This window comes from Oryzias latipes, chromosome 18, assembly GCF_053564925.1.
Source record: "Oryzias latipes strain Hd-rR chromosome 18, Olatipes_Hd-rR_3.1".
Taxonomy (NCBI): Eukaryota; Metazoa; Chordata; class Actinopteri; order Beloniformes; family Adrianichthyidae; genus Oryzias; species Oryzias latipes.
The window spans coordinates 37504199-37528443 of NC_136254.1; the positions used below are offsets into that span (position 1 = coordinate 37504199).

Here is a 24245-nt window from a genome sequence, read left to right on the forward strand (position 1 = left end):
AGTCAGAATTCTGAGATTAAAGTCAGAATTCTGAGAATAAAGTCAGAATTCTGAGATTAAAGTCAGAATTCTGAGATTAAAGTCAGAATTCTGAGTTTAAAGTCAGAATTCTGAGAATAAAGTCAGAATTCTGAGATTAAAGTCAGAATTCTGAGAATAAAGTCAAAATTCTTAGATTAAAGTAAGAATTCTGAGATTAAAGTCAGAATTCTGAGTTTAAAGTCAGAATTCTGAGAATAAAGTCAGAATTCTGAGATTAAAGTCAGAATTCTGAGATTAAAGTCAGAATTTTGACTTTAAAGTCAGAATTCTGAGATTAAAGTCAGAATTCTGAGATTAAAGTCAGAATTTTGACTTTAAAGTCAGAATTGTCTATGACCTTTTTTTTTATTTCTCCATGGCCCTAATCCTCTTCCGTACAATAGGAACCCAATAGTGGACCAGATATTTTTCTGGGGGGCCTGAACTAGAACATCAATGGGGACCTTTCTGTGTGGAGTTAGCATGTTCTCCCTGTGTATGCGTGGGTTCTCTCCGGGTTCTCCGGCTTCCTCCCGCTGTTCAAAAGCATGCTTCATAGGTTCATTGGTCAATCTAAATCGTCCCTAGGTGTGAGTGAGAGAGTGAATGGGTGTGTGATTGAGGACATTCTACCCTGAGACAGACTGGCAACCTGTCCAGGTTGTCCCCTGCCTTCACTCACAAGTGCCCGGGATAGGCTCCAGCAGCCCCGTGACCCCGAAAGGGAAAAAACGGAATAGAAAATGAATGAAATTTAGCCTTTAACACCTTGTTGAATCAGATCCACGTGTTACTAGTTGTGTGTGGTGTTCCAACCACTGAAAATTTGTGTTCATTCTGGTCTAGGTTCTGTTTGAGTGACTGACTTTGGGCCAGAGTAGAGAAATATAGCAAATTTGCAGGAAGATCCAGTCAGTCAGTCTGACACTGAACACTCACACCTTTCTGAAGATAAGGAAGAAAATCTCCACATCTGGAGCTTAGGTTGTCTCTTTTTGTGTTCAAAATCTTTTTATTTGACTTTCCTTGGACATAAAGACACACATAGTGCAAAGTCACAATAGCAAACAGCAGGACTTGACAGAACTAAAACTAATAAAAATAAAAAATAGGAATAAAAATGTAAGAAAATTAAAAATACAGCCAACAGCACCAAAACAAAAACATGAAACAACCCTTACCCTCGCCCTCCCATTCTGACACTGCCAGCTCTTTCTGGCTGCACACTGGCAGTTTGAAGCCGGTCTATGTTGGACACGGTAATGCACCCTGGTTTGGCTCGTTCCCAAATCTTCTGAAATGTCTCCAGAAAAGGGCCCCACATCTCTTAAAAGTTCCGGTAATGCTTTCTTTTACAGTACAGTACTTACAGTGTACTTAAGTGGTATTTACATGGTACTTATAGTGTAACTACTGGGTACTTTCAGGGTACTTACATGGTACTTTTTATGGAATTTACCGGGTACTTAAAGTGTGTTTACATGGTACTTTCTATGGGACTTTACTGGGTACTTACATGGTACTTTTTGTGTCTACTCTGTACTTACATGGTACTTACTGTATATTTATATGGTACTATTATGTTCATACCTATGTGGTACATACTGGGTATTTATAATATTCTTACTGGGTATTTACATGTTGTGCAAAGGTGTCTTTTATGGTACTTACCACATGTAAGAACAAGGTAATACAAATAAAGTACCTTGACCTTTAGGTCTGCACTCCCTGCATGTTTCATGGTATTTACCACCAATTTACCACAGAAACTACCCCTTAAGTACACTGAAACTGTAACTGTAAAAGAAAGTCAGCCCTATTTCCACTCAACTACATGGTACTTTCATTACTAAATACCGGGTATGTTCACTTGAATAGTACTTGGTACTTACCCCTTAAGTACACTGAAACTGTAACTGTAAAAGAAAGTCAGCCCTATTTCCACTCTATTACATGGTACTTTCAGTAGTAAATGCTGGGTATGTACACGTATTACCTTCCCGTACAGTGTACATGAACACACTTGGTCTTCTGACCTCATCACATGAGACAATGCTAACCTGTTGGTAAGGGTAAAGTAACTACATTGTAAAAAACCAAGTCCTTGATTGTAGAATAGGATCTTTGTAAATTTCCTTTGAATGGGAGAGCCAGTTCTTCTGCAAAGCCGTTCTAACTAACATTTGGCTTTCATTTTGTGGAGGTCTGGAGTGAACCAAGGAGAAGATTTAGTAAAGGAGACAGACCTTTGACAGGAGCAACATTGTTAAGAGCATCTAAAAGGCTGTTATTATAAAAAGTAACCAGTTCATCAGAGTTGGAAGAGTTGGAGAGGGGAATGCGTTCTAAGTGAGAGGAAAACATCTCCACATTTACATTCTTAATGTTTCTGAAGGAGATGAGGTGAGTGGGTTTAATCCAGTTCTTCTCAATTATTTTTTGCCAGGCCCCCCCAGGAAAAAAAAAAGTTTTGCGCCCCCCTAACCCCCCACCATAACCCCCCCACCCCACACACACACTCGTGAGGTGACAATATATTAAGTTAGTATCTATACAAATTGTGTAAGTATACCTAAAATTGTATCTTTTAACATTAACAATAGATAACATCAAAATAAATCCACTTTCAACAAATATTAACTTTATTTAACCACAGAAACTGTTCTAGTCTAAAACAGAAAAGAAGCTGAAAGTCCCTGAAATAAAATAATCTGTCATTCCTTATTTAAACTAGAAACATTTTGACCAACTGAACCATTTGATGCTGAAAAAAATAATTCAATCAATAAATAATATTAAATCTAAATTGATCTGAAACATGAACACAGCAGCACCAATATATTTAACGTTTTTAGTCTGAAGAAATAGATAAAAAACATTGTTCTGATTTTTTTCTAAATGATGGATTGTTTATGTCTGATCTCATAAAGTGCAGCTGTTTTCCTGCATTACCTGCTGTCTTTATGTCTGTCTGACACCAACTAAACCACAGGCAGACAGAAAACATTATTGGAAAATAAAGACGTCATCGAAATGTCTACAATGGTTCATAAAGAATGACATTATTAGCATGAGCTGAGGAATTTAAAGGCAGCGGTGATCCTGGTGTTGGGCAACAGGCAGCGCCCCTCCGTGTGCCCCGTTTCACCTGGCAGTCAGAGCCCACACCACCCCTCCCCTTTCCTTCTCACACACGCACACGCGTGTGTCAGTAGACAGCAGCAGCTGCAGGGACGGGGATTCAAAGGTTTCAGGCTGTTACAAACTCTGTGATACAGAACAGACAATAGTACCAAAGAGGATTAGGGCCATGGACAAAGAAAAAAAAAGCGCATAGAAAATTCTGACTTTAATCTCAGAATTCTGACTTTAAACTCAGAATTCTGACTTTAATCTCAGAATTCTGACTTTAAACTCAGAATTCTGACTTTAATCTCAGAATTCTGACTTTAAACTCAGAATTCTGACTTTAATCTCAGAATTCTGACTTTAAACTCAGAATTCTGACTTTAATCTAAGAATTCTGACTTTAATCTCAGAATTCTGACTTTAATCTCAGAACTACGGAGGCCTGTGAGCTACTTCCTTCAGTTAGGTTTAGCAGCACTGTGGAGTCAGACATGCTGAGTGGAACTAACGAAAATGTCCTCTTTAAGTTTCTCGTTGCGTGCTGAAGTTTACCAGGAGGCCAGTGTGTTAACAGAAGGTGAGTAAAAAGAGATTAATTTAGAATTGTTTAATGAAACGGCGACAGACTATGCTAGCATTTTGTAACTGTAAAACGTCTTTTAAAACTACGTATGCTGTTATCGACATCTGTGACAGTCTCATGGACGGAGTTTCAAGTTGTGCATTTCTGCACACTGCAGTTGTTTGCATTCACCTACCTTTTTGACTTTTTTACATTTTGACTTTATTACAATATTTAGCTCTCATGCCTCCCTCCACGTCATTTTATATCTTTTTTATCGTCTTATTAGCCGACATGCAGAAAGATGGAACTCCACATGCCAAGACTTAATTTGGAGAAAAAGAAGATGGTTATTTTCTTATATTTTTACTGTGACATCAAGTAAAACTCATACTTTTTTTTAAAATTATTATTATTAATTAATTTTTCTTTTGTGCAGATTGACCGTGATGTCATCGCTTTGGAGGATGATGCAGCTCTGGGACAGACACAACACACACAATCACCATTCACACACTTTACATTAATCAACTATAATGCTTTTTGGACTGATGGAAGAAGCTGCCAGAAGGTCATGTATGCAGGAGAACATGCTAACTCCACACAGGACGCTTTTGGGATTTGAAGCCCTCTTGCTATGAGGCACGCCTGCTGACCAGTACGTCATTGTGCAGCTGAGAGAAGTTTATTTTGAAAATAAGACCATTCTAAGTTGGAAGCAGTTATTAGAAACAACATTAATTTGAGTTTATTGTTTCAATCATGGTCAATTGGAACATACTTCCTTCAACACAGGAACAGCACATATATAAAGAAACAAAAATAAGTCACAATCTAAGTATACATCCTTGTATCTTACTTTTCATTATACAAACTAAACAGTTAATGCTTGAAATGGGAAGAGAAAAAGCAAATTTATTTAACACTTTTCCTATTATAATATGCATAACTTAATGAAAAATTGTTGCTATGTAATAAATTATAAACTGTAATGTTTCTATAAAAATGTATGAATAAAGGTCTTTCTTCTGAAATGTTTTTGTATGAATTTATAGGAACCATAACACCTTTTTTACCACGTGTGAGTTAAACAGGAGTTGCCAACATTATTTACAAGGTCAGAACAAACACATGTAATGCAAGTGGCTGAATATTTCAAAAGGAAACAAATAAATCATATAATGGAAATTCAGTTTATTTAATACTTTTGATCTTAGGTTACTATTATTTGATGCATCTGTTATGGAAATACTGAAAATTAAAAGTAAATAATAAAATGAGAAAAAATGTGTTTAGTTATACATATTTCTTTAAATTTCACAGAAGAAATAAGAGGCCGGGATAGGCTCCAGCAGCCCCGTGATCCCAAAAGGGACAAAATGGGTTCAGAAAATGAATCAGAAATAAATTCAAATTAAAAGGAAAAGGTATGTCAGTTATCTGCAGGTATTCTCAGATATGTACTATCGCACATATAAATAAGAAAAAACGACAAAACAGTTAAATTACTTTGTTACCATAGCTCCATTAAAAACGACAGATAAATAAATAAATGTGCTTAAAAATAATAACAAGAACAAGTTTCCAGTGTCTAATGTAGAGTCTAGCATCTGATGGGAAGTAATCTCAGCAAAAGAACTTCTTTCTGCAATGACATGTTGCAGACTCCACAGGAAGGGATGTGAAGTGTCATTTCGGGATCCTCCACAGCAATGACATCACTGTCATTCTGCACAAAAGAAAAACATATTAGTTATAAAAGAAATGAGTTTTATTTGATGTCACAGGGAACATATAGGAAAAAAAACAAGTCCAGTAGTATTTTCAGAAGCATAAATAAAAAAGTGATAAATGGAGCTTTTTTTTTCTTGCTGTGTGCAAACATTTGACATAAATGTACTTGTTGGCCATTTATATGGCCACTAAAACTGGACAAATGTGGTTAATCAGATGAATCCGAACGGACTATGAAAATGCAGCTGAGAGAAAATAGTAGACTACAGAAGAGTCAATCATCAGATTCTGCAGAACTACGTACATAATGACGTAACGATCAAGCTTCCCGGTGTTTAAAAACCCCCCGCCCAATAAAAATAAAATAAAAAAAGCCCGCCCTGTAAAAAAAATAGTAAACTGTACCCTGTGAAGTTTGCAGCGGTGCCGATAGCTTAATGTGGGTGCTAATGTGCTAAATAGTAAACACATTGCTACGGTTCAACGAAGAAGAAACGGCGGTTGCCGTGGATACGCAACGCTACTCTGAGGTGTCACGTGACTTCCACCACCTGAACTTTATTTAAACTTGTGCAGATACAGAATAACAAAAACTATAATATTGTATTAAGTGTTATGAAAGGGTATGATTCTGTGACGGGGGACCGTCATTTGCAGAGTGTTTGTTTAACAATGAGATAATAAAACGAGAGAACGTGTCTGTCACGTGAAGAGAAGGCTGAAAACCGAACGTTAAAGTTATTGTGTTGGACATGTAAACTAAAAGATCAGTGGGCATGCTGCATAGTAAAACACGACAATCTGTTAGACATACGCAGAGAGTATTTTCTGAAGGGTATAAAAAACGAAATTATAAGGTAGTTGTTGATATAAACGGGCACGACAATGGGTGCTATCACAAAGCATTTTTTGCACCAGGTATGTAAAGCCCTGCATGACCGATGCAAAATGCTAGCATAGCCTGCTGCCCGTTCATACAAGATTCAGTTTAAAACGATTTCTTTTTACTTACCCTCTGTTCTTCCATTAGCGAAATGACCTCCTCTGGTCAACCCTCAGCGTGCAAAAAGACACGTACAGACGTCAATTTTGTTGGTACTCCGGCAGCTCCTTGGACTCTGCAGTGCTGAAGAATGTGGCTCACATGCGACTGTAGCGCACTATTCTGACTTTAAAGTCAGAATTCTGAGAATAAAGTCAGAATTCTGAGATTAAAGTCAGAATTCTGAGATTAAAGTCAGAATTCTGAGTTTAAAGTCAGAATTCTGAGAATAAAGTCAGAATTCTGAGATTAAAGTCAGAATTCTGAGAATAAAGTCAAAATTCTTAGATTAAAGTAAGAATTCTGAGATTAAAGTCAGAATTCTGAGTTTAAAGTCAGAATTCTGAGAATAAAGTCAGAATTCTGAGATTAAAGTCAGAATTCTGAGATTAAAGTCAGAATTTTGACTTTAAAGTCAGAATTCTGAGATTAAAGTCAGAATTCTGAGATTAAAGTCAGAATTTTGACTTTAAAGTCAGAATTGTCTATGACCTTTTTTTTTATTTCTCCATGGCCCTAATCCTCTTCCGTACAATAGGAACCCAATAGTGGACCAGATATTTTTCTGGGGGGCCTGAACTAGAACATCAATGGGGACCTTTCTGTGTGGAGTTAGCATGTTCTCCCTGTGTATGCGTGGGTTCTCTCCGGGTTCTCCGGCTTCCTCCCGCTGTTCAAAAGCATGCTTCATAGGTTCATTGGTCAATCTAAATCGTCCCTAGGTGTGAGTGAGAGAGTGAATGGGTGTGTGATTGAGGACATTCTACCCTGAGACAGACTGGCAACCTGTCCAGGTTGTCCCCTGCCTTCACTCACAAGTGCCCGGGATAGGCTCCAGCAGCCCCGTGACCCCGAAAGGGAAAAAACGGAATAGAAAATGAATGAAATTTAGCCTTTAACACCTTGTTGAATCAGATCCACGTGTTACTAGTTGTGTGTGGTGTTCCAACCACTGAAAATTTGTGTTCATTCTGGTCTAGGTTCTGTTTGAGTGACTGACTTTGGGCCAGAGTAGAGAAATATAGCAAATTTGCAGGAAGATCCAGTCAGTCAGTCTGACACTGAACACTCACACCTTTCTGAAGATAAGGAAGAAAATCTCCACATCTGGAGCTTAGGTTGTCTCTTTTTGTGTTCAAAATCTTTTTATTTGACTTTCCTTGGACATAAAGACACACATAGTGCAAAGTCACAATAGCAAACAGCAGGACTTGACAGAACTAAAACTAATAAAAATAAAAAATAGGAATAAAAATGTAAGAAAATTAAAAATACAGCCAACAGCACCAAAACAAAAACATGAAACAACCCTTACCCTCGCCCTCCCATTCTGACACTGCCAGCTCTTTCTGGCTGCACACTGGCAGTTTGAAGCCGGTCTATGTTGGACACGGTAATGCACCCTGGTTTGGCTCGTTCCCAAATCTTCTGAAATGTCTCCAGAAAAGGGCCCCACATCTCTTAAAAGTTCCGGTAATGCTTTCTTTTACAGTACAGTACTTACAGTGTACTTAAGTGGTATTTACATGGTACTTATAGTGTAACTACTGGGTACTTTCAGGGTACTTACATGGTACTTTTTATGGAATTTACCGGGTACTTAAAGTGTGTTTACATGGTACTTTCTATGGGACTTTACTGGGTACTTACATGGTACTTTTTGTGTCTACTCTGTACTTACATGGTACTTACTGTATATTTATATGGTACTATTATGTTCATACCTATGTGGTACATACTGGGTATTTATAATATTCTTACTGGGTATTTACATGTTGTGCAAAGGTGTCTTTTATGGTACTTACCACATGTAAGAACAAGGTAATACAAATAAAGTACCTTGACCTTTAGGTCTGCACTCCCTGCATGTTTCATGGTATTTACCACCAATTTACCACAGAAACTACCCCTTAAGTACACTGAAACTGTAACTGTAAAAGAAAGTCAGCCCTATTTCCACTCAACTACATGGTACTTTCATTACTAAATACCGGGTATGTTCACTTGAATAGTACTTGGTACTTACCCCTTAAGTACACTGAAACTGTAACTGTAAAAGAAAGTCAGCCCTATTTCCACTCTATTACATGGTACTTTCAGTAGTAAATGCTGGGTATGTACACGTATTACCTTCCCGTACAGTGTACATGAACACACTTGGTCTTCTGACCTCATCACATGAGACAATGCTAACCTGTTGGTAAGGGTAAAGTAACTACATTGTAAAAAAATATACTGGCCTGATTACTTCTTGTAACATGAGGCAAGTTTAAAGAGAAACAAGACAGCAGTGAAATCAACAATCTTTAATATGATACATGTCTGCAGCATACAAAGTGTCATCACAATGAAATAGGTTTTACGTACAAAACAGTACAAAGGAGCATTCCAAAAAACACATTATTGGCCTGAAGGTCGTGCTTTTTGTCCATCCAAATTCCTTCAGCAGAGTTTGGTAACGGTGCAGGACTTCTTCAGGGTTTGTAACTGCAAGAAAATTCACAATATGAGCTCAAGTGAACATAAAAAGCATAAAGACTTTGATGAAGTACAAAATATATTTTACTTATTTGATCATTTCTGTAATGAGTTTGATAAATCTCTATGAATTTTTTTATCGCTTTGACTGTAATGCTTGAAATTAATCAATTATCCTCATTTATGAACATGACAATAAATTATTCACAACTTTATATTTTAGTTACATAAACAAGAACAACAAAAAAGAAATCAAAGAAAAAAAAATCAAAATTGCCATAAAAAATCTAATTTGTTTAGACAAAGAATGACAAAAGCAATGTTTTAATTGGCAATTACTGTGTGTATTTCTTCTTTATAAATATTATTCGCACCTACAATTTGCATTAGCATGAAAAACATTGCAGTGTAAAAGAAAAGGAAAAAATAAATAAATAGGCAATTTCAAATTCAACACAGTTATTCACAAAAATATGTTTTAATTTTCAAACAGTTACATTCACTGTTGGGTGGTATTATTGTCTCTATCATATTTGAAAATAAATAAATCTTCTTTCTCTTTCGGCTTTTCCCATCAGGGGTCGCCACAGCGAATCATCCTTTTCCACCTCACTCTATCATGAACATCTTCTACCCTAACGTTAGCCAACTTCATGTCCTCTGTTAAGACATCCATATATCTCCTCTTTGGCCGTCCTCTTGCCCTCCTGCCAGGCAGCTCCATCTCCAACATCCTTCTACCAATATATCCACTATCCCTCCTCTGAACATGTCCAAACCATCTCAGTCTGGCTTCTCTGACTTTGTCGCTAACACAGGCAACATGGGCCGTCCCTCTGATGTACTCGTTCCTTATCCTGTCTAACCTGGTCACTCCTAAGGAGAACCTCAACATCTTCATCTCTGCTACCTCCATCTCAGCCTCTTGTCTTTGTCTCACTGCTACCGTCTCTAACCCATAGAGCAGAGCTGGTCTCACCACTGTCTTGTACACCTTTCCTTTGAGTCTTGCTGGCACTTTTCTGTCACACAACACTCCTGACACTTTCCTCCAACCGCTCCAACCTGCCTGCACTCGCCTCTTCACCTCTTTTCCACAATCCCCATCACACTGAACTGTTGACCCCAAGTACTTAAACTCCTGCACCTTCTTCACCTCAGTCCCCTGTAACCTAACGCTTCTACCTTGATCCCTCTCGTTCAGACACATGTATTCTGTCTTACTACGACTGACCTTCATACCTCTTCTTTCCAGAGCAAACCTCCACCTCTCTAGCTGTTCCTCCACCTGCTCTCTACTCTCACTGCAAATTACAATGTCATCCGCAAACATCATTGTCCAGGGAGATTCCTGTCTTACCTCGTCTGCCAGCCTGTCCATCAGCATAGCAAACAAAAAAGGACTCAAAGCTGATCCTTGGTGTAGTCCCACTTCCACCTTGAACTCCTCTGTCTGACCTACAGCACATCTCACCACCGTCATACTTCTCTCATACATGTCCTGAACTACTCTGACATACTTCTCTGCCACTCCAGACGACCTCATACAGTACCACAGCTCCTCCCTCGGCACCCTGTCATACGCCTTCTCTAAATCTACGAACACACAATGCAGCTCCTTCTGACCTTCTCTGTACTTTTCCATCAACATTCTCAAAGCAAAAATGGCATCAGTGGTGCTCTTACGGGGCATGAAACCATACTGCTGCTCACAGATCTCCACCTTCTTCCTAAGCCTGGCTTCCACTACTCTTTCCCACAGCTTCATTGTGTGGCTCATCAACTTTATTCCTCTATAGTTGCTGCAGTTCTGCATGTCACCCTTGTTCTTAAAGATCGGGACCAGAACGCTTCTCCTCCATTCCTCAGGCATCTTCTCACTCTCTAAAATCCTATTGAACAACCTTGTTAGAAATTCCACTGCTGCCTCTCCTAAGCACTTCCATACCTCCACAGGTAGGTCATCAGGACCGACGGCCTTTCCGCTCTTCATCCTTTTCAGAGCCTTCCTAACCTCATCCTTTCCAATCTCTGCTACTTCCTGCTCCACAACAACCACATCTTCCTCCCTTCTTTCCCTGTCATTTTCTTCGTTCATCAGCTCCTCAAAATACTCCTTCCATCTTTTCTGTACACTCTCCTGGGTTGTTAGCACCTTTCCATCTCTGTCCTTAATCACCCTTATCTGTTGCACGTCCTTCCCATCTCTGTCTCTCTGTCTGGCTAGCCTGTACAAGTCCTTCTCTCCTTCCTTTGTGTCTAACCTGTCATAAAGCTCATCGTAAGCTTTCTGTTTGGCCTTTGCCACCTCTCTCTTCACTCTACGCTGCGCTTCCTTGTACTCCTGTCTACCTTCCTCAGTCCTTTCTACATCCCACTTCCTTTTAGCCAACCTCTTCCTCTGGACGCATTCCTGTACTTCCTCATTCCACCACCAAGTCTCTTTACCGTCTTTCCTCTTTCCAGATGACACACCTAGCACCTTCCTACCTGTTTCCCTGATAATCTCTGCTGTAGTTTCCCAGTCCTCTGGAAGCTCATCCTGACCACCCAGGACCTGTCTCAACTTCTGCCTAAATTCCTCACAAGTTTCTTCATTCTGTAGCTTCCACCACTTGGTCTTCTTTTCTGTTTTCCCTCTCTTCTTCTTCCTGACCTCCAGAGTCATCTTACACACCACCATGCGGTGCTGTCTGGCTACACTCTCTCCTACCACCACTTTGCAGTCATTAACCTCTCTCAAATGACCTCGTCTACACAGGATGTAGTCCACCTGAGTACTCCTACCTCCACTTCTGTATGTCACTCTATGTTCCTCTCTCTTCTGGAAGTAAGTGTTGACTACAGCCATTTCCATCCTCTTTGCAAAGTCCACCACCATCTGTCCCTCCAGATTCCTTTCCTTCACACCAAACCTGCCCATCACCTCCTCATCACCTCTATTGCCCTCACCAACATGCCCATTAAAGTCTGCTCCAATAACAACTCTCTCTCCTCTGGGAAAACTCTCTATGACCTCATCCAGCTCACTCCAGAATCTCTCCTTCACTTCTAACTCACAGCCAACCTGTGGCGCATACCCACTGACTACATTCACCATCACCCCTTCAATTTCTAACTTTAAGCTCATCATCCTGTCTGAGACTCTTTTCACCTCTAGAACACTGTTTACAAACTCCCCCTTCAGAATCACACCTACCCCATTTCTCTTCCTATCAACACCATGATAGAACAGTTTGTATCCTCCTCCAATACTACGTGCCTTGCTGCCCTTCCACCTTGTCTCCTGCACACACAGTACATCTACCTTCCTTCTCTCCATCATGTCTGCCAGCTCTCTGCCTTTCCCTGTCATTGTGCCAACGTTAAGAGTCCCTATTCTCAAACCTATGTTCCTGCCTTTTCCCTTCTCTCTCTGGCCAAGGACCCTTCTGCCTCCCCTCTTTCTTCCACCAACAGTAGTCAAATTTCCACCGACACCCTGTTGGTTAACAGCATCGGTGGCGGTCGTTGTTAACCCGGGCCTCGACCGATCCGGTATGTCTAAAGTGTTGTGGATGATTCGCATGGTTATTTTGGCAATTTTTACGCCGGATGCCCTTCCTGACGCAACCCTCTCTATTTATCCGGGCTTGGGACCGGCACAGAAGTTACTGGCTTGCAACCCCTGTGGCTAGATTTGAAAATAAATAAATAAATAAAAATAAAATAAAATAAAAACGGCGAAAGAAAAGAAAATGGGGAAAAGGCAGTTAAACTCTTCATTAATGTAAATAATATGTCCACTTGGATGATTTAACTTACTTTAGCTTACTCTCCTGTGGCTTCACAGATTCGTCTGGAATGTCTTCTTCACCATAGCTGATCTAAAGCGGTAAAAAGACGGAAGTACGTCATCATTATTTTAAATAAACAAACGCCTTTCTTTGATTTTCCCAGAAAGACGTGCGCTCAGTCAAACGAGCACAGAAGAACAGACTTTATCATTTAGTCTACGTGCTTGTTTTACAGGTGCCACTCTCCTGGTAAGTAAAAACAATGTTTGTAGATTTTCATTACAAACTTTGAAAATGTATACATGAAATAACTGAAATTATTGCAGTAAGGTAGACATGCTCTTACGTCACGTTTCAAACACAGAGATAGTGGCTTGAAATCACGATGTTAGCTTCTTTATAAAGTTTGATCAGTTTAAATATTTACATTTAATTTATCCAATATTTAAAAAAAAACAAAAACACTGGCTTACCTGCCAGATGAAGAGAAATTCAAACTGTTGCCCGCGCCTCGAGGCTCTCCGGATTAATCTGCACGTTCACTTTGGGGGTAGTTGTGCTGCATTCAAGTGCGCTGGGAATTTGCAACTTTACTTGCCCCGACCTACTTAACAAAAACACACACTCGGGGTGTTTTTAGTATTAAAAGTAAATATTTAGCCTTGTTGTTTTACATATTTTCCTGACATTATATAATATATATTAAAACAAGTTCATTTTTAGAACAATATTTAAAAAAAGTTAAGTTTGGAATAATTTATTATCTTTTTTTTAAATGAGAATAGTACTTGATTAATTTCAAGCATTACAGTCAAAGCGATAAAAAAATTCATAGAGATTTATCAAAATCATTACAGAAATGATTAAATAAGTAAAATTTATTTTGTATTTCATCAAAGTCGTTATGCTTTTTATGTTCACTTGAGCTCATATTGTGAATTTTCTTGCAGTTACAAACCCTGAAGAAGTCCTGCACCGTTACCAAACTCTGCTGAAAGAATTTTGATGGACAAAAAGCACGACTCTCAGGCCAATAATGTGTTTTTTAGAATTCTCCTTTGTACTGTTTTGTACGTAAAACCTATTTCATTGTGATGACACTTTGTATGCTGCAGACATGTATCATATTAAAGATTGTTGTTTTCACTGCTGTCTTGTTTCTCTTTAAACTTGCCTCATGTTACAAGAAGTAATCAGGCCAGTATATTTTTTTACAATGTAGTTACTTTACCCTTACCAACAGGTTAGCATTGTCTCATGTGGTGAGGTCAGAAGACCAAGTGTGTTCATGTACACTGTACGGGAAGGTAATACGTGTACATACCCAGCATTTACTACTGAAAGTACCATGTAATAGAGTGGAAATAGGGCTGACTTTCTTTTACAGTTACAGTTTCATTGTACTTAAGGGGTAAGTACCAAGTACTATTCAAGTGAACATACCCGGTATTTAGTAATGAAAGTACCATGTAATAGAGTGGAAATAGGGCTGACTTTCTTTTACAGTTACAGTTTCAGTGTACTTAAGGGGTAGTTTCTGTGGTAAATTGGTGGTAAATACCATGAAACATGCAGGGAGTGCAGACCTAAAGGTCAAGGTACTTTATTTGTACTTACCTTGTTCTTACATGTGGTAAGTACCATAAAAGACACCTTTGCACAACATGTAAATACCCAGTAAGAATATTATAAATACCCAGTATGTACCACATAGGTATGAACATAATAGTACCATATAAATATACAGTAAGTACCATGTAAGTACAGAGTAGACACAAAAAGTACCATGTAAGTACCCAGTAAAGTCCCATAGAAAGTACCATGTAAACACACTGTAAGTACCCGGTAAATTCCATAAAAAGTACCATGTAAGTACCCTGAAAGTACCCAGTAGTTACACTATAAGTACCATGTATATACCACTTAAGTACACTGTAAGTACTGTACTGTAAAAGAAAGCGTTACCAAAGTTCCTGCTCTGATGATTGAGTGAGAACCTGATCTTCTCGAGTTGCAAACTAGACATGGGATCCGCCAACTATTGCTTGTGAGTTGGGGGGCAGCATCCTTCCACCTAACTAGGACTGCACGTCCGGCCAAGAGGGAGGCAAAAGACAGAGTTTGTCGTTTTTCTCGGGTTAGAGTCACCCCCCCCCCCCCCCCTCCAGTGATCCCAAACAGAGCAGTCAGAGGGTTTGGCTGCAGCGAGACTTTGAGTATCCAGGATAAAGTTTGAAACACCTCCACCCAGAACCCGCTGAGGGATGGACAAGACCAGTACATGTGAATGAGTGTGGCTACCCCAGTTTTGCATTTATCACAGTAGGGACTGATATTTGGGTAGATGTGAGATAGTTCAGACTTAGAGATGTGTGACCTGTGTACAACTTTAAATTGGATTAGACAGTGGCGACCACAGAGAGACGAAGAGTTCACTTGTCTTAGTATTAAATTCCAGGTTTCTGGATATATGGACATGTTCAGATCCCCTCCCACGCTGTTCTAAACTGGGCCACACAATGAATTTTTAGGTTTGCCAGCCAGTTGTATAGAACTGAAATGAGTCTTTTGTGGGACCGGTTCAACGAAAGGACGGTTTCAACACCTGTTTCATCTGGGACAGTGGCGATGCCAAGCCTGATAGAGAGAAGATGCTGTCTAATTTGCAGGTACCAGACCAAATGTTCTGCTTAGCTGCTCAAATGAGGGCAGGGTGTTATCCAAAAACAGATCTTTAAATCTTCTAATGCCCTTCTTGTGCCACTCCCGAAAACCCCTGTCATGAAGGGAAGGTATGAAAAGAGGATTTGAAGTAATAGGGCTCAAGAGTGAGAAATCACAGAGACCATAATGATTCCTAAACTGAACCCATATCCTTAAAGATAATTTAACCACTGGGTTGTAAATATCTGTAATGGAGGGGAGAGGGCGAGAAGAACCCATCAATGCAGGAAGAGAGGTGTTTCCACTCAAGTGTAGTTCCAACTCCACCCAGTCGGGGAGGTCAGATCGGTCAATTCAATTCGATTTAATTTTATTTGTATAGCCCAAAATCACAACAACAGTCGTCTCGATGGGCTTCGAAGTAAAACATGAACTCAAAAGGATCACGAATACAAAGAGTTCAATAGAAAAATACTAAAATGAACTAACAAACTGACTAAGCTATACTGGCATCTCTGCCCTTAGACCCCCCTTCAGCGTAAAATGACCAGAATGCCATAGGTTGTCTCTTTTTGACTTAGTCTTTGAAAGAAGCAGATGTCATTGGCAGGATCAGGTATCCCCGGATCTACAGAGCACGTAGGATTCAGGCTTTCCACATGGGTAATATGGGCTGTAAATACTCAAACGCTGGCAGAACACAGGCAGGTCTTTGGGCTGGGCTGGAGAAGTGCGTGCTTCAGGACCCCCCAGTTGGGAATTGCACCGCGGCAGGGCTGGGTCAGACGGGGCGTCTGTCTCACTTTTGCCAGCCCGGGCTCCCATAACCGCTCCTGGGGGCCGGAGTGACCCTCCCCTGGGAACCTGACCCACAGCCGGGCGTATAGAGAATTGCAGGCAGATATAGTTAGATGTTGTAGTTTAACAATCAGTGACGGATGTCCCACAGGATGTTTGATTGGCCGTTCTGCTTGTCAATCAAGTGACATACTTCAAGGCAAGGATGGTTATTTATTTATTTATTGTTGATAGATCATGATTTACCGTCACATCCTGTCAGTCGTGATTGCCGTTATGAGCCCCCCTGGTTTAAGACAAAGTCTTTCTCCGTGGAGTCTGAAACTGTTTTACCTGTCTGTCTCTCAGCTCAGTTCTGTCTGGCTGCCTTCATTCTGCTGTTGGTCTCTGATTGGTGGATGGTGTCCTTGCTCTATGCTGGTTGGCTGTGGCTGGACTGGGACACGCCCTCCAATGGGGGCAGGAGGTCTCAATGGGTCAGGAGCTGGGCCGTTTGGGGGCATTTCAGGGACTACTTCCCCCTGAAGGTGAGACAAACAATAGTCACTCCATTTATTGATAATTGGTGAATAAATAATTGATTGATTGATAATCAATAACCACCAATTGTGTCTACAGCTCATCAAAACTGTTGATCTGGATCCAACCAAAAATTATATCTTTGGTTTCCATCCACACGGTGAGAAACTCCTGTCTATTAACCTGTCAGACAGGTGTGTTTCTGTCTTTAGCCTGTCGCACAGGTGTGTTACTGTCTGTCTTTAACCTGTTCCACAGGTGTGTTACTTTCTGTCTTTAACCTGTCCTACAGGTGTGTTACTGTCTGTCTTTAACCTGTTCCACAGGTGTGTTACTGTCTGTCTTTAACCTGTTCCACAGGTGTGTTATTGTCTGTCTTTAACCTGTCGCACAGGTGTGTTTCTGTCTTTAACCTGTCGCACAGGTGTGTTTCTGTCTTTAACCTGTCACACAGGTGTGTTTCTGTCTTTAACCTGTCCTACAGGTGTGTTACTGCCTGTCTTTAACCTGTTCCACAGGTGTGTTACTGTCTGTCTTTAACCTGTTCCACAAGTGTGTTACTGTCTGTCTTTAACCTGTTCCACAGGTGTGTTACTGTCTTTAACCTGTCGCACAGGTGTGTTTCTGTCTTTAACCTGTCGCACAGGTGTGTTTCTGTCTTTAACCTGTCACACAGGTGTGTTTCTGTCTTTAACCTGTCGCACAGGGGTGTTACTGCCTGTCTTTAATCTGTCCTACAGGTGTGTTACTGCCTGTCTTTAACCTGTCCTACAGGTGTGTTACTGTCTGTCTTTAACCTGTCCTACAGGTGTGTTACTGTCTGTCTTTAACCTGTCCTACAGGTGTGTTACTGTCTGTCTTTAACCTGTCCTACAGGTGTGTTACTGTCTGTCTTTAACCTGTTCCACAGGTGTGTTACTGTCTGTCTTTAACCTGTCCTACAGGTGTGTTACTGTCTGTCTTTAACCTGTTCCACAGGTGTGTTACTGTCTGTCTTTAACCTGTCCTACAGGCGTGTTACTGTCTGTCTTTAACCTGTCCTACAGGTGTCTTACTGCCTGTCTTTAACCTGTCCTACAGGTGTGTTTCTGCCTGTCTTTAACCTGTTCCACAGGTGTGTTATTGTCTGTCTTTAACCTGTCGCACAGGTGTGTTTCTGTCTTTAACCTGTCGCACAGGTGTGTTTCTGTCTTTAACCTGTCACACAGGTGTGTTTCTGTCTTTAACCTGTCGCACAGGGGTGTTACTGCCTGTCTTTAACCTGTCCTACAGGTGTGTTACTGTCTGTCTTTAACCTGTCCTACAGGTGTGTTACTGTCTGTCTTTAACCTGTCCTACAGGTGTGTTACTGTCTGTCTTTAACCTGTTCCACAGGTGTGTTACTGTCTGTCTTTAACCTGTCCTACAGGTGTGTTACTGTCTGTCTTTAACCTGTCCTACAGGTGTCTTACTGCCTGTCTTTAACCTGTCCTACAGGTGTGTTTCTGCCTGTCTTTAACCTGTCCTACAGGTGTGTTTCTGCCTGTCTTTAACCTGTCCTACAGGTGTGTTTCTGCCTGTCTTTAACCTGTCCTACAGGTGTGTTTCTGCCTGTCTTTAACCTGTCCTACAGGTGTGTTTCTGCCTGTCTTTAACCTGTCCTACAGGTGTGTTACTGTCTGTCTTTAACCTGTTCCACAGGTGTGTTACTGTCTGTCTTTAACCTGTCCTACAGGTGTGTTACTGTCTGTCTTTAACCTGTTCCACAGGTGTGTTACTGTCTGTCTTTAACCTGTCCTACAGGTGTGTTACTGTCTGTCTTTAACCTGTCCTACAGGTGTCTTACTGCCTGTCTTTAACCTGTCCTACAGGTGTGTTTCTGCCTGTCTTTAACCTGTCCTACAGGTGTGTTTCTGCCTGTCTTTAACCTGTCCCACCGGTGTGTTACTTTCTGTCTTTAACCTGTCCTACAGGTGTGTTACTGTCTGTCTTTAACCTGTTCCACAGGTGTGTTACTGTCTAGGGTTGGGCGATGTCCCCTAATTTGGCCGTTGACGATGTTTGCTGTCAACCATCGGGATGGACGATGACATCGTCGGGGGGGGGGGGGGGGGGGGGGTATTTTTACATTTTTCGTTCTTATATAACTGCTATTTGTTATTTTGCTTTTTTCATTTTATTTCCCAACTAATGGTTAATCCGCGATGATCCAGTATAAACTGAGGGAAGTGACTTTAACAGAAAAAGTAACAAGCAAAATAGAAAAGAAGTAGTCCACTCCCGCACTTAACTAGTGAAGTGGACCGGCGGAGCGCGGACTTACAGCTTTGTGTTTGAGGGGAAGGGGGGGGTGCTTTGTTACATGAGCGCTATGTGTGGGAGATTTAAGACTGCGATCCGTCCCGCAGCTCTAGGGGTACAAGCAACCGAACTCAGAACCGGGTCTAGACGTGTGTCTGAGCACAGTTCGGATCGTCAGCACACACAGCGGTTTGAGCTTCAAAGCAGAAATGTCGCTCAGTTCTTAGAAAACATTCAATCAATCACGTGGATTTGTGTTTCCAGTCGTGTCCCGACTAAATAAAGGCTGATGTTATTCACAGGATGCAGCGCCACCCAAAGCTAATGTTGTTAGCCCGTGTTAGCATACTGCTAATCCTGGCTTCGTTCAGAAAAAGCACTGACCACACGGATTAAAATTCAAATGATGAGCGAACAGGTGTTTCATAATAACCGTAACATTATTAAAAGCACGTTTAGAAGATCGTCTCGTATTTTACCGAGCTGACATGTCAATGCATATAGCCGCTCGGCGCTGTTATCGTTTTGTATTGAATTGTTACCTTCAATAAAGTTTGGAAAAAAAGCAGCTCGGCGGAAGTTGTATCCTCTTCCGGTTTTCAAACTGCGCATGTGCGAATACTGCGCGTGTGCGAATGATTTATTCCGACCGAAAGTGTGACCTTAGTGAACGTTTTTATATTCTGAAAACATTTTTCTGGGCCCATGTACACGGTTGGATTCTAATCCGACCATTGATCCCATCAGGATATTTTGTACATGTAACCGCGGCTTATGGTGTCGACGCGCAACGTGGTGGGGGCGTGGCATCACGATGGTGGTCTCTCCATCGGGATGTCAGTCACCCATCACGATGGACGATGATATCGTCCATCGTCACAACCCTATTACTGTCTGTTTTTAACCTGTCCTACAGGTGTGTTACTGTCTGTCTTTAACCTGTCCTACAGGTGTCTTACTGCCTGTCTTTAACCTGTCCTACAGGTGTGTTTCTGCCTGTCTTTAACCTGTCCTACAGGTGTGTTTCTGCCTGTCTTTAACCTGTCCTACAGGTGTCTTACTGCCTGTCTTTAACCTGTCCTACAGGCGTGTTACTGTCTGTCTTTAACCTGTCCTACAGGTTTGTTACTGTCTGTCTTTAACCTGTCCTACAGGTGTGTTTCTGCCTGTCTTTAACCTGTTCCACAGGTGTGTTATTGTCTGTCTTTAACCTGTCGCACAGGTGTGTTTCTGTCTTTAACCTGTCACACAGGTGTTTTACTGCCTGTCTTTAACCTGTCCTACAGGTGTGTTACTGTCTGTATTTAACCTGTCCTACAGGTGTGTTACTGTCTGTCTTTAACCTGTCCTACAGGTGTGTTACTGTCTGTCTTTAACCTGTTCCACAGGTGTGTTACTGTCTGTCTTTAACCTGTCCTACAGGCGTGTTACTGTCTGTCTTTAACCTGTCCTACAGGTGTCTTACTGCCTGTCTTTAACCTGTCCTACAGGTGTGTTTCTGCCTGTCTTTAACCTGTCCTACAGGTGTGTTTCTGCCTGTCTTTAACCTGTCCTACAGGTGTGTTACTGTCTGTCTTTAACCTGTCCTACAGGTGTGTTACTGTCTGTCTTTAACCTGTTCCACAGGTGTGTTACTGTCTGTCTTTAACCTGTCCTACAGGTGTGTTACTGTCTGTCTTTAACCTGTTCCACAGGTGTGTTACTGTCTTTAACCTGTCCCACCGGTGTGTTACTTTCTGTCTTTAACATGTCCTACAGGTGTGTTACTGTCTGTCTTTAACCTGTTCCACAGGTGTGTTACTGTCTAGGGTTGGGCGATGTCCCCTAATTTGGCCGTTGACGATGTTTGCTGTCAACCATCGGGATGGACGATGACATCGTCGGGGGGGGGGGTATTTTTACATTTTTCGTTCTTATATAACTGCTATTCGTTATTTTGCTTTTTTCATTTTATTTCCCAACTAATGGTTAATCCGCGATGATCCAGTATAAACTGAGGGAAGTGACTTTAACAGAAAAAGTAACAAGCAAAATAGAAAAGAAGTAGTCCACTCCCGCACTTAACTGGTGAAGTGGACCGGCGGAGCGCGGACTTACAGCTTTGTGTTTGAGGGGAAGGGGGGGGTGCTTTGTTACATGAGCGCTATGCGTGGGAGATTTAAGACTGCGATCCGTCCCGCAGCTCTAGGGGTACAAGCAACCGAACTCAGAACCGGGTCTAGACGTGTGTCTGAGCACAGTTCGGATCGTCAGCACACACAGCGGTTTGAGCTTCAAAGCAGAAATGTCGCTCAGTTCTTAGAAAACATTCAATCAATCACGTGGATTTGTGTTTCCAGTCGTGTCCCGACTAAATAAAGGCTGATGTTATTCACAGGAAGCAGCGCCACCCAAAGCTAATGTTGTTAGCCCGTGTTAGCATACTGCTAATCCTGGCTTCGTTCAGAAAAAGCACTGACCACACGGATTAAAATTCAAATGATGAGCGAACAGGTGTTTCATAATAACCGTAACATTATTAAAAGCACGTTTAGAAGATCGTCTCGTATTTTACCGAGCTGACATGTCAATGCATATAGCCGCTCGGCGCTGTTATCGTTTTGTATTGAATTGTTACCTTCAATAAAGTTTGGAAAAAAAGCAGCTCGGCGGAAGTTGTATCCTCTTCCGGTTTTCAAACTGCGCATGTGCGAATACTGCGCGTGTGCGAATGATTTATTCCGACCGAAAGTGTGACCTTAGTGAACGTTTTTATATTCTGAAAACATTTTTCTGGGCCCATGTACACGGTTGGATTCTAATCCGACCATTGATCCCATCAGGATATTTTGTACATGTAACCGCGGCTTATGGTGTCGACGCGCAACGTGGTGGGGGCGTGGCATCACGATGGTGGTCTCTCCATCGGGATGTCAGTCACCCATCACGATGGACGATGATATCGTCCATCGGCACAACCCTATTACTGTCTGTCTTTAACCTGTCCTACAGGTGTCTTACTGCCTGTCTTTAACCTGTCCTACAGGTGTGTTTCTGCCTGTCTTTAACCTGTCCTACAGGTGTGTTTCTGCCTGTCTTTAACCTGTCCTACAGGTGTGTTTCTGCCTGTCTTTAACCTGTCCTACAGGTGTGTTTCTGCCTGTCTTTAACCTGTCCTACAGGTTTGTTACTGTCTGTCTTTAACCTGTCCTACAGGTGTGTTACTGTCTGTCTTTAACCTGTCCTACAGGTGAGTTACTGTCTGTCTATTAACCTGTTCCACAGGTGTGTTACTGTCTGTCTTTAACCTGTCCTACAGGTGTGTTACTGTCTGTCTTTAACCTGTTCCACAGGTGTGTTACTGTCTGTCTTTAACCTGTCCTACAGGTGTGTTACTGTCTGTCTTTAACCTGTCCTACAGGTGTCTTACTGCCTGTCTTTAACCTGTCCTACAGGTGTGTTTCTGCCTGTCTTTAACCTGTCCTACAGGTGTGTTTCTGCCTGTCTTTAACCTGTCCTACAGGTGTGTTACTGTCTGTCTTTAACCTGTCCTACAGGCGTGTTACTGTCTGTCTTTAACCTGTCCTACAGGTATGTTACTGTCTGTCTTTAACCTGTTCCACAGGTGTGTTACTGTCTTTAACCTGTCCCACCGGTGTGTTACTTTCTGTCTTTAACCTGTCCTACAGGTGTGTTACTGTCTGTCTTTAACCTGTCCTACAGGTGTCTTACTGCCTGTCTTTAACCTGTCCTACAGGTGTGTTTCTGCCTGTCTTTAACCTGTCCTACAGGTGTGTTTCTGCCTGTCTTTAACCTGTCCTACAGGTGTCTTACTGCCTGTCTTTAACCTGTCCTACAGGCGTGTTACTGTCTGTCTTTAACCTGTCCTACAGGTTTGTTACTGTCTGTCTTTAACCTGTCCTACAGGTGTGTTTCTGCCTGTCTTTAACCTGTTCCACAGGTGTGTTATTGTCTGTCTTTAACCTGTCGCACAGGTGTGTTTCTGTCTTTAACCTGTCGCACAGGTGTGTTTCTGTCTTTAACCTGTCACACAGGTGTTTTACTGCCTGTCTTTAACCTGTCCTACAGGTGTGTTACTGTCTGTATTTAACCTGTCCTACAGGTGTGTTACTGTCTGTCTTTAACCTGTCCTACAGGTGTGTTACTGTCTGTCTTTAACCTGTTCCACAGGTGTGTTACTGTCTGTCTTTAACCTGTCCTACAGGCGTGTTACTGTCTGTCTTTAACCTGTCCTACAGGTGTCCTACTGCCTGTCTTTAACCTGTCCTACAGGTGTGTTTCTGCCTGTCTTTAACCTGTCCTACAGGTGTGTTTCTGCCTGTCTTTAACCTGTCCTACAGGTGTGTTACTGTCTGTCTTTAACCTGTCCTACAGGTGTGTTACTGTCTGTCTTTAACCTGTTCCACAGGTGTGTTACTGTCTGTCTTTAACCTGTCCTACAGGTGTGTTACTGTCTGTCTTTAACCTGTTCCACAGGTGTGTTACTGTCTTTAACCTGTCCCACCGGTGTGTTACTTTCTGTCTTTAACATGTCCTACAGGTGTGTTACTGTCTGTCTTTAACCTGTTCCACAGGTGTGTTACTGTCTAGGGTTGGGCGATGTCCCCTAATTTGGCCGTTGACGATGTTTGCTGTCAACCATCGGGATGGACGATGACATCGTCGGGGGGGGGGGGGGGTATTTTTACATTTTTCGTTCTTATATAACTGCTATTCGTTATTTTGCTTTTTTCATTTTATTTCCCAACTAATGGTTAATCCGCGATGATCCAGTATAAACTGAGGGAAGTGACTTTAACAGAAAAAGTAACAAGCAAAATAGAAAAGAAGTAGTCCACTCCCGCACTTAACTAGTGAAGTGGACCGGCGGAGCGCGGACTTACAGCTTTGTGTTTGAGGGGAAGGGGGGGGGTGCTTTGTTACATGAGCGCTATGCGTGGGAGATTTAAGACTGCGATCCGTCCCGCAGCTCTAGGGGTACAAGCAACCGAACTCAGAACCGGGTCTAAACGTGTGTCTGAGCACAGTTCGGATCGTCAGCACACACAGCGGTTTGAGCTTCAAAGCAGAAATGTCGCTCAGTTCTTAGAAAACATTCAATCAATCACGTGGATTTGTGTTTCCAGTCGTGTCCCGACTAAATAAAGGCTGATGTTATTCACAGGAAGCAGCGCCACCCAAAGCTAATGTTGTTAGCCCGTGTTAGCATACTGCTAATCCTGGCTTCGTTCAGAAAAAGCAC

The 24245-nt window shown here is 41.6% G+C and overlaps 2 protein-coding genes and 1 long non-coding RNA gene across 6 annotated transcripts in view; 2 read left to right on the forward strand and 1 right to left on the reverse strand.

The window, feature by feature from the left end:
- mogat3a (monoacylglycerol O-acyltransferase 3a) overlaps positions 1-24245 on the forward strand; it is a 52171-nt gene that overhangs the window by 17037 nt on the left and 10889 nt on the right. For both annotated transcript variants that reach the window (XM_078936930.1, XM_078936928.1), the window contains exons 2-3: positions 16553-16731; positions 16823-16883. In XM_078936930.1, the coding sequence (XP_078793056.1) occupies positions 16553-16731; positions 16823-16883 (240 nt within the window). The remainder of the gene's footprint in view (positions 1-16552; positions 16732-16822; positions 16884-24245) is intronic.
- Positions 274-4746, forward strand: LOC144987480 (uncharacterized). Of its 2 annotated transcripts, XR_013651374.1 has the most exons (3): positions 2564-3727; positions 4002-4061; positions 4152-4746. It is a non-coding gene; the product is annotated as an uncharacterized LOC144987480 (long non-coding RNA). The 2 variants fall into 2 exon arrangements; XR_013651373.1 differs by having other exon boundaries at positions 274-4061.
- LOC144987476 (uncharacterized) lies at positions 8780-13495 on the reverse strand. Of its 2 annotated transcripts, XR_013651366.1 has the most exons (3): positions 13216-13495; positions 12771-12832; positions 8780-8975 (listed from the first exon to the last, which is right to left on the reverse strand). XR_013651366.1 is itself a non-coding variant. In XM_078936927.1 (2 exons), exon 2 carries the CDS (start codon positions 12532-12534, stop codon positions 9541-9543), a length of 2994 nt encoding a protein of 997 aa, XP_078793053.1. In that variant the 5' UTR covers positions 12535-12832; positions 13216-13490; the 3' UTR covers positions 8780-9540. The 2 variants fall into 2 exon arrangements, 1 of the variants encoding a protein (XP_078793053.1); XM_078936927.1 differs by having other exon boundaries at positions 8780-12832; positions 13216-13490.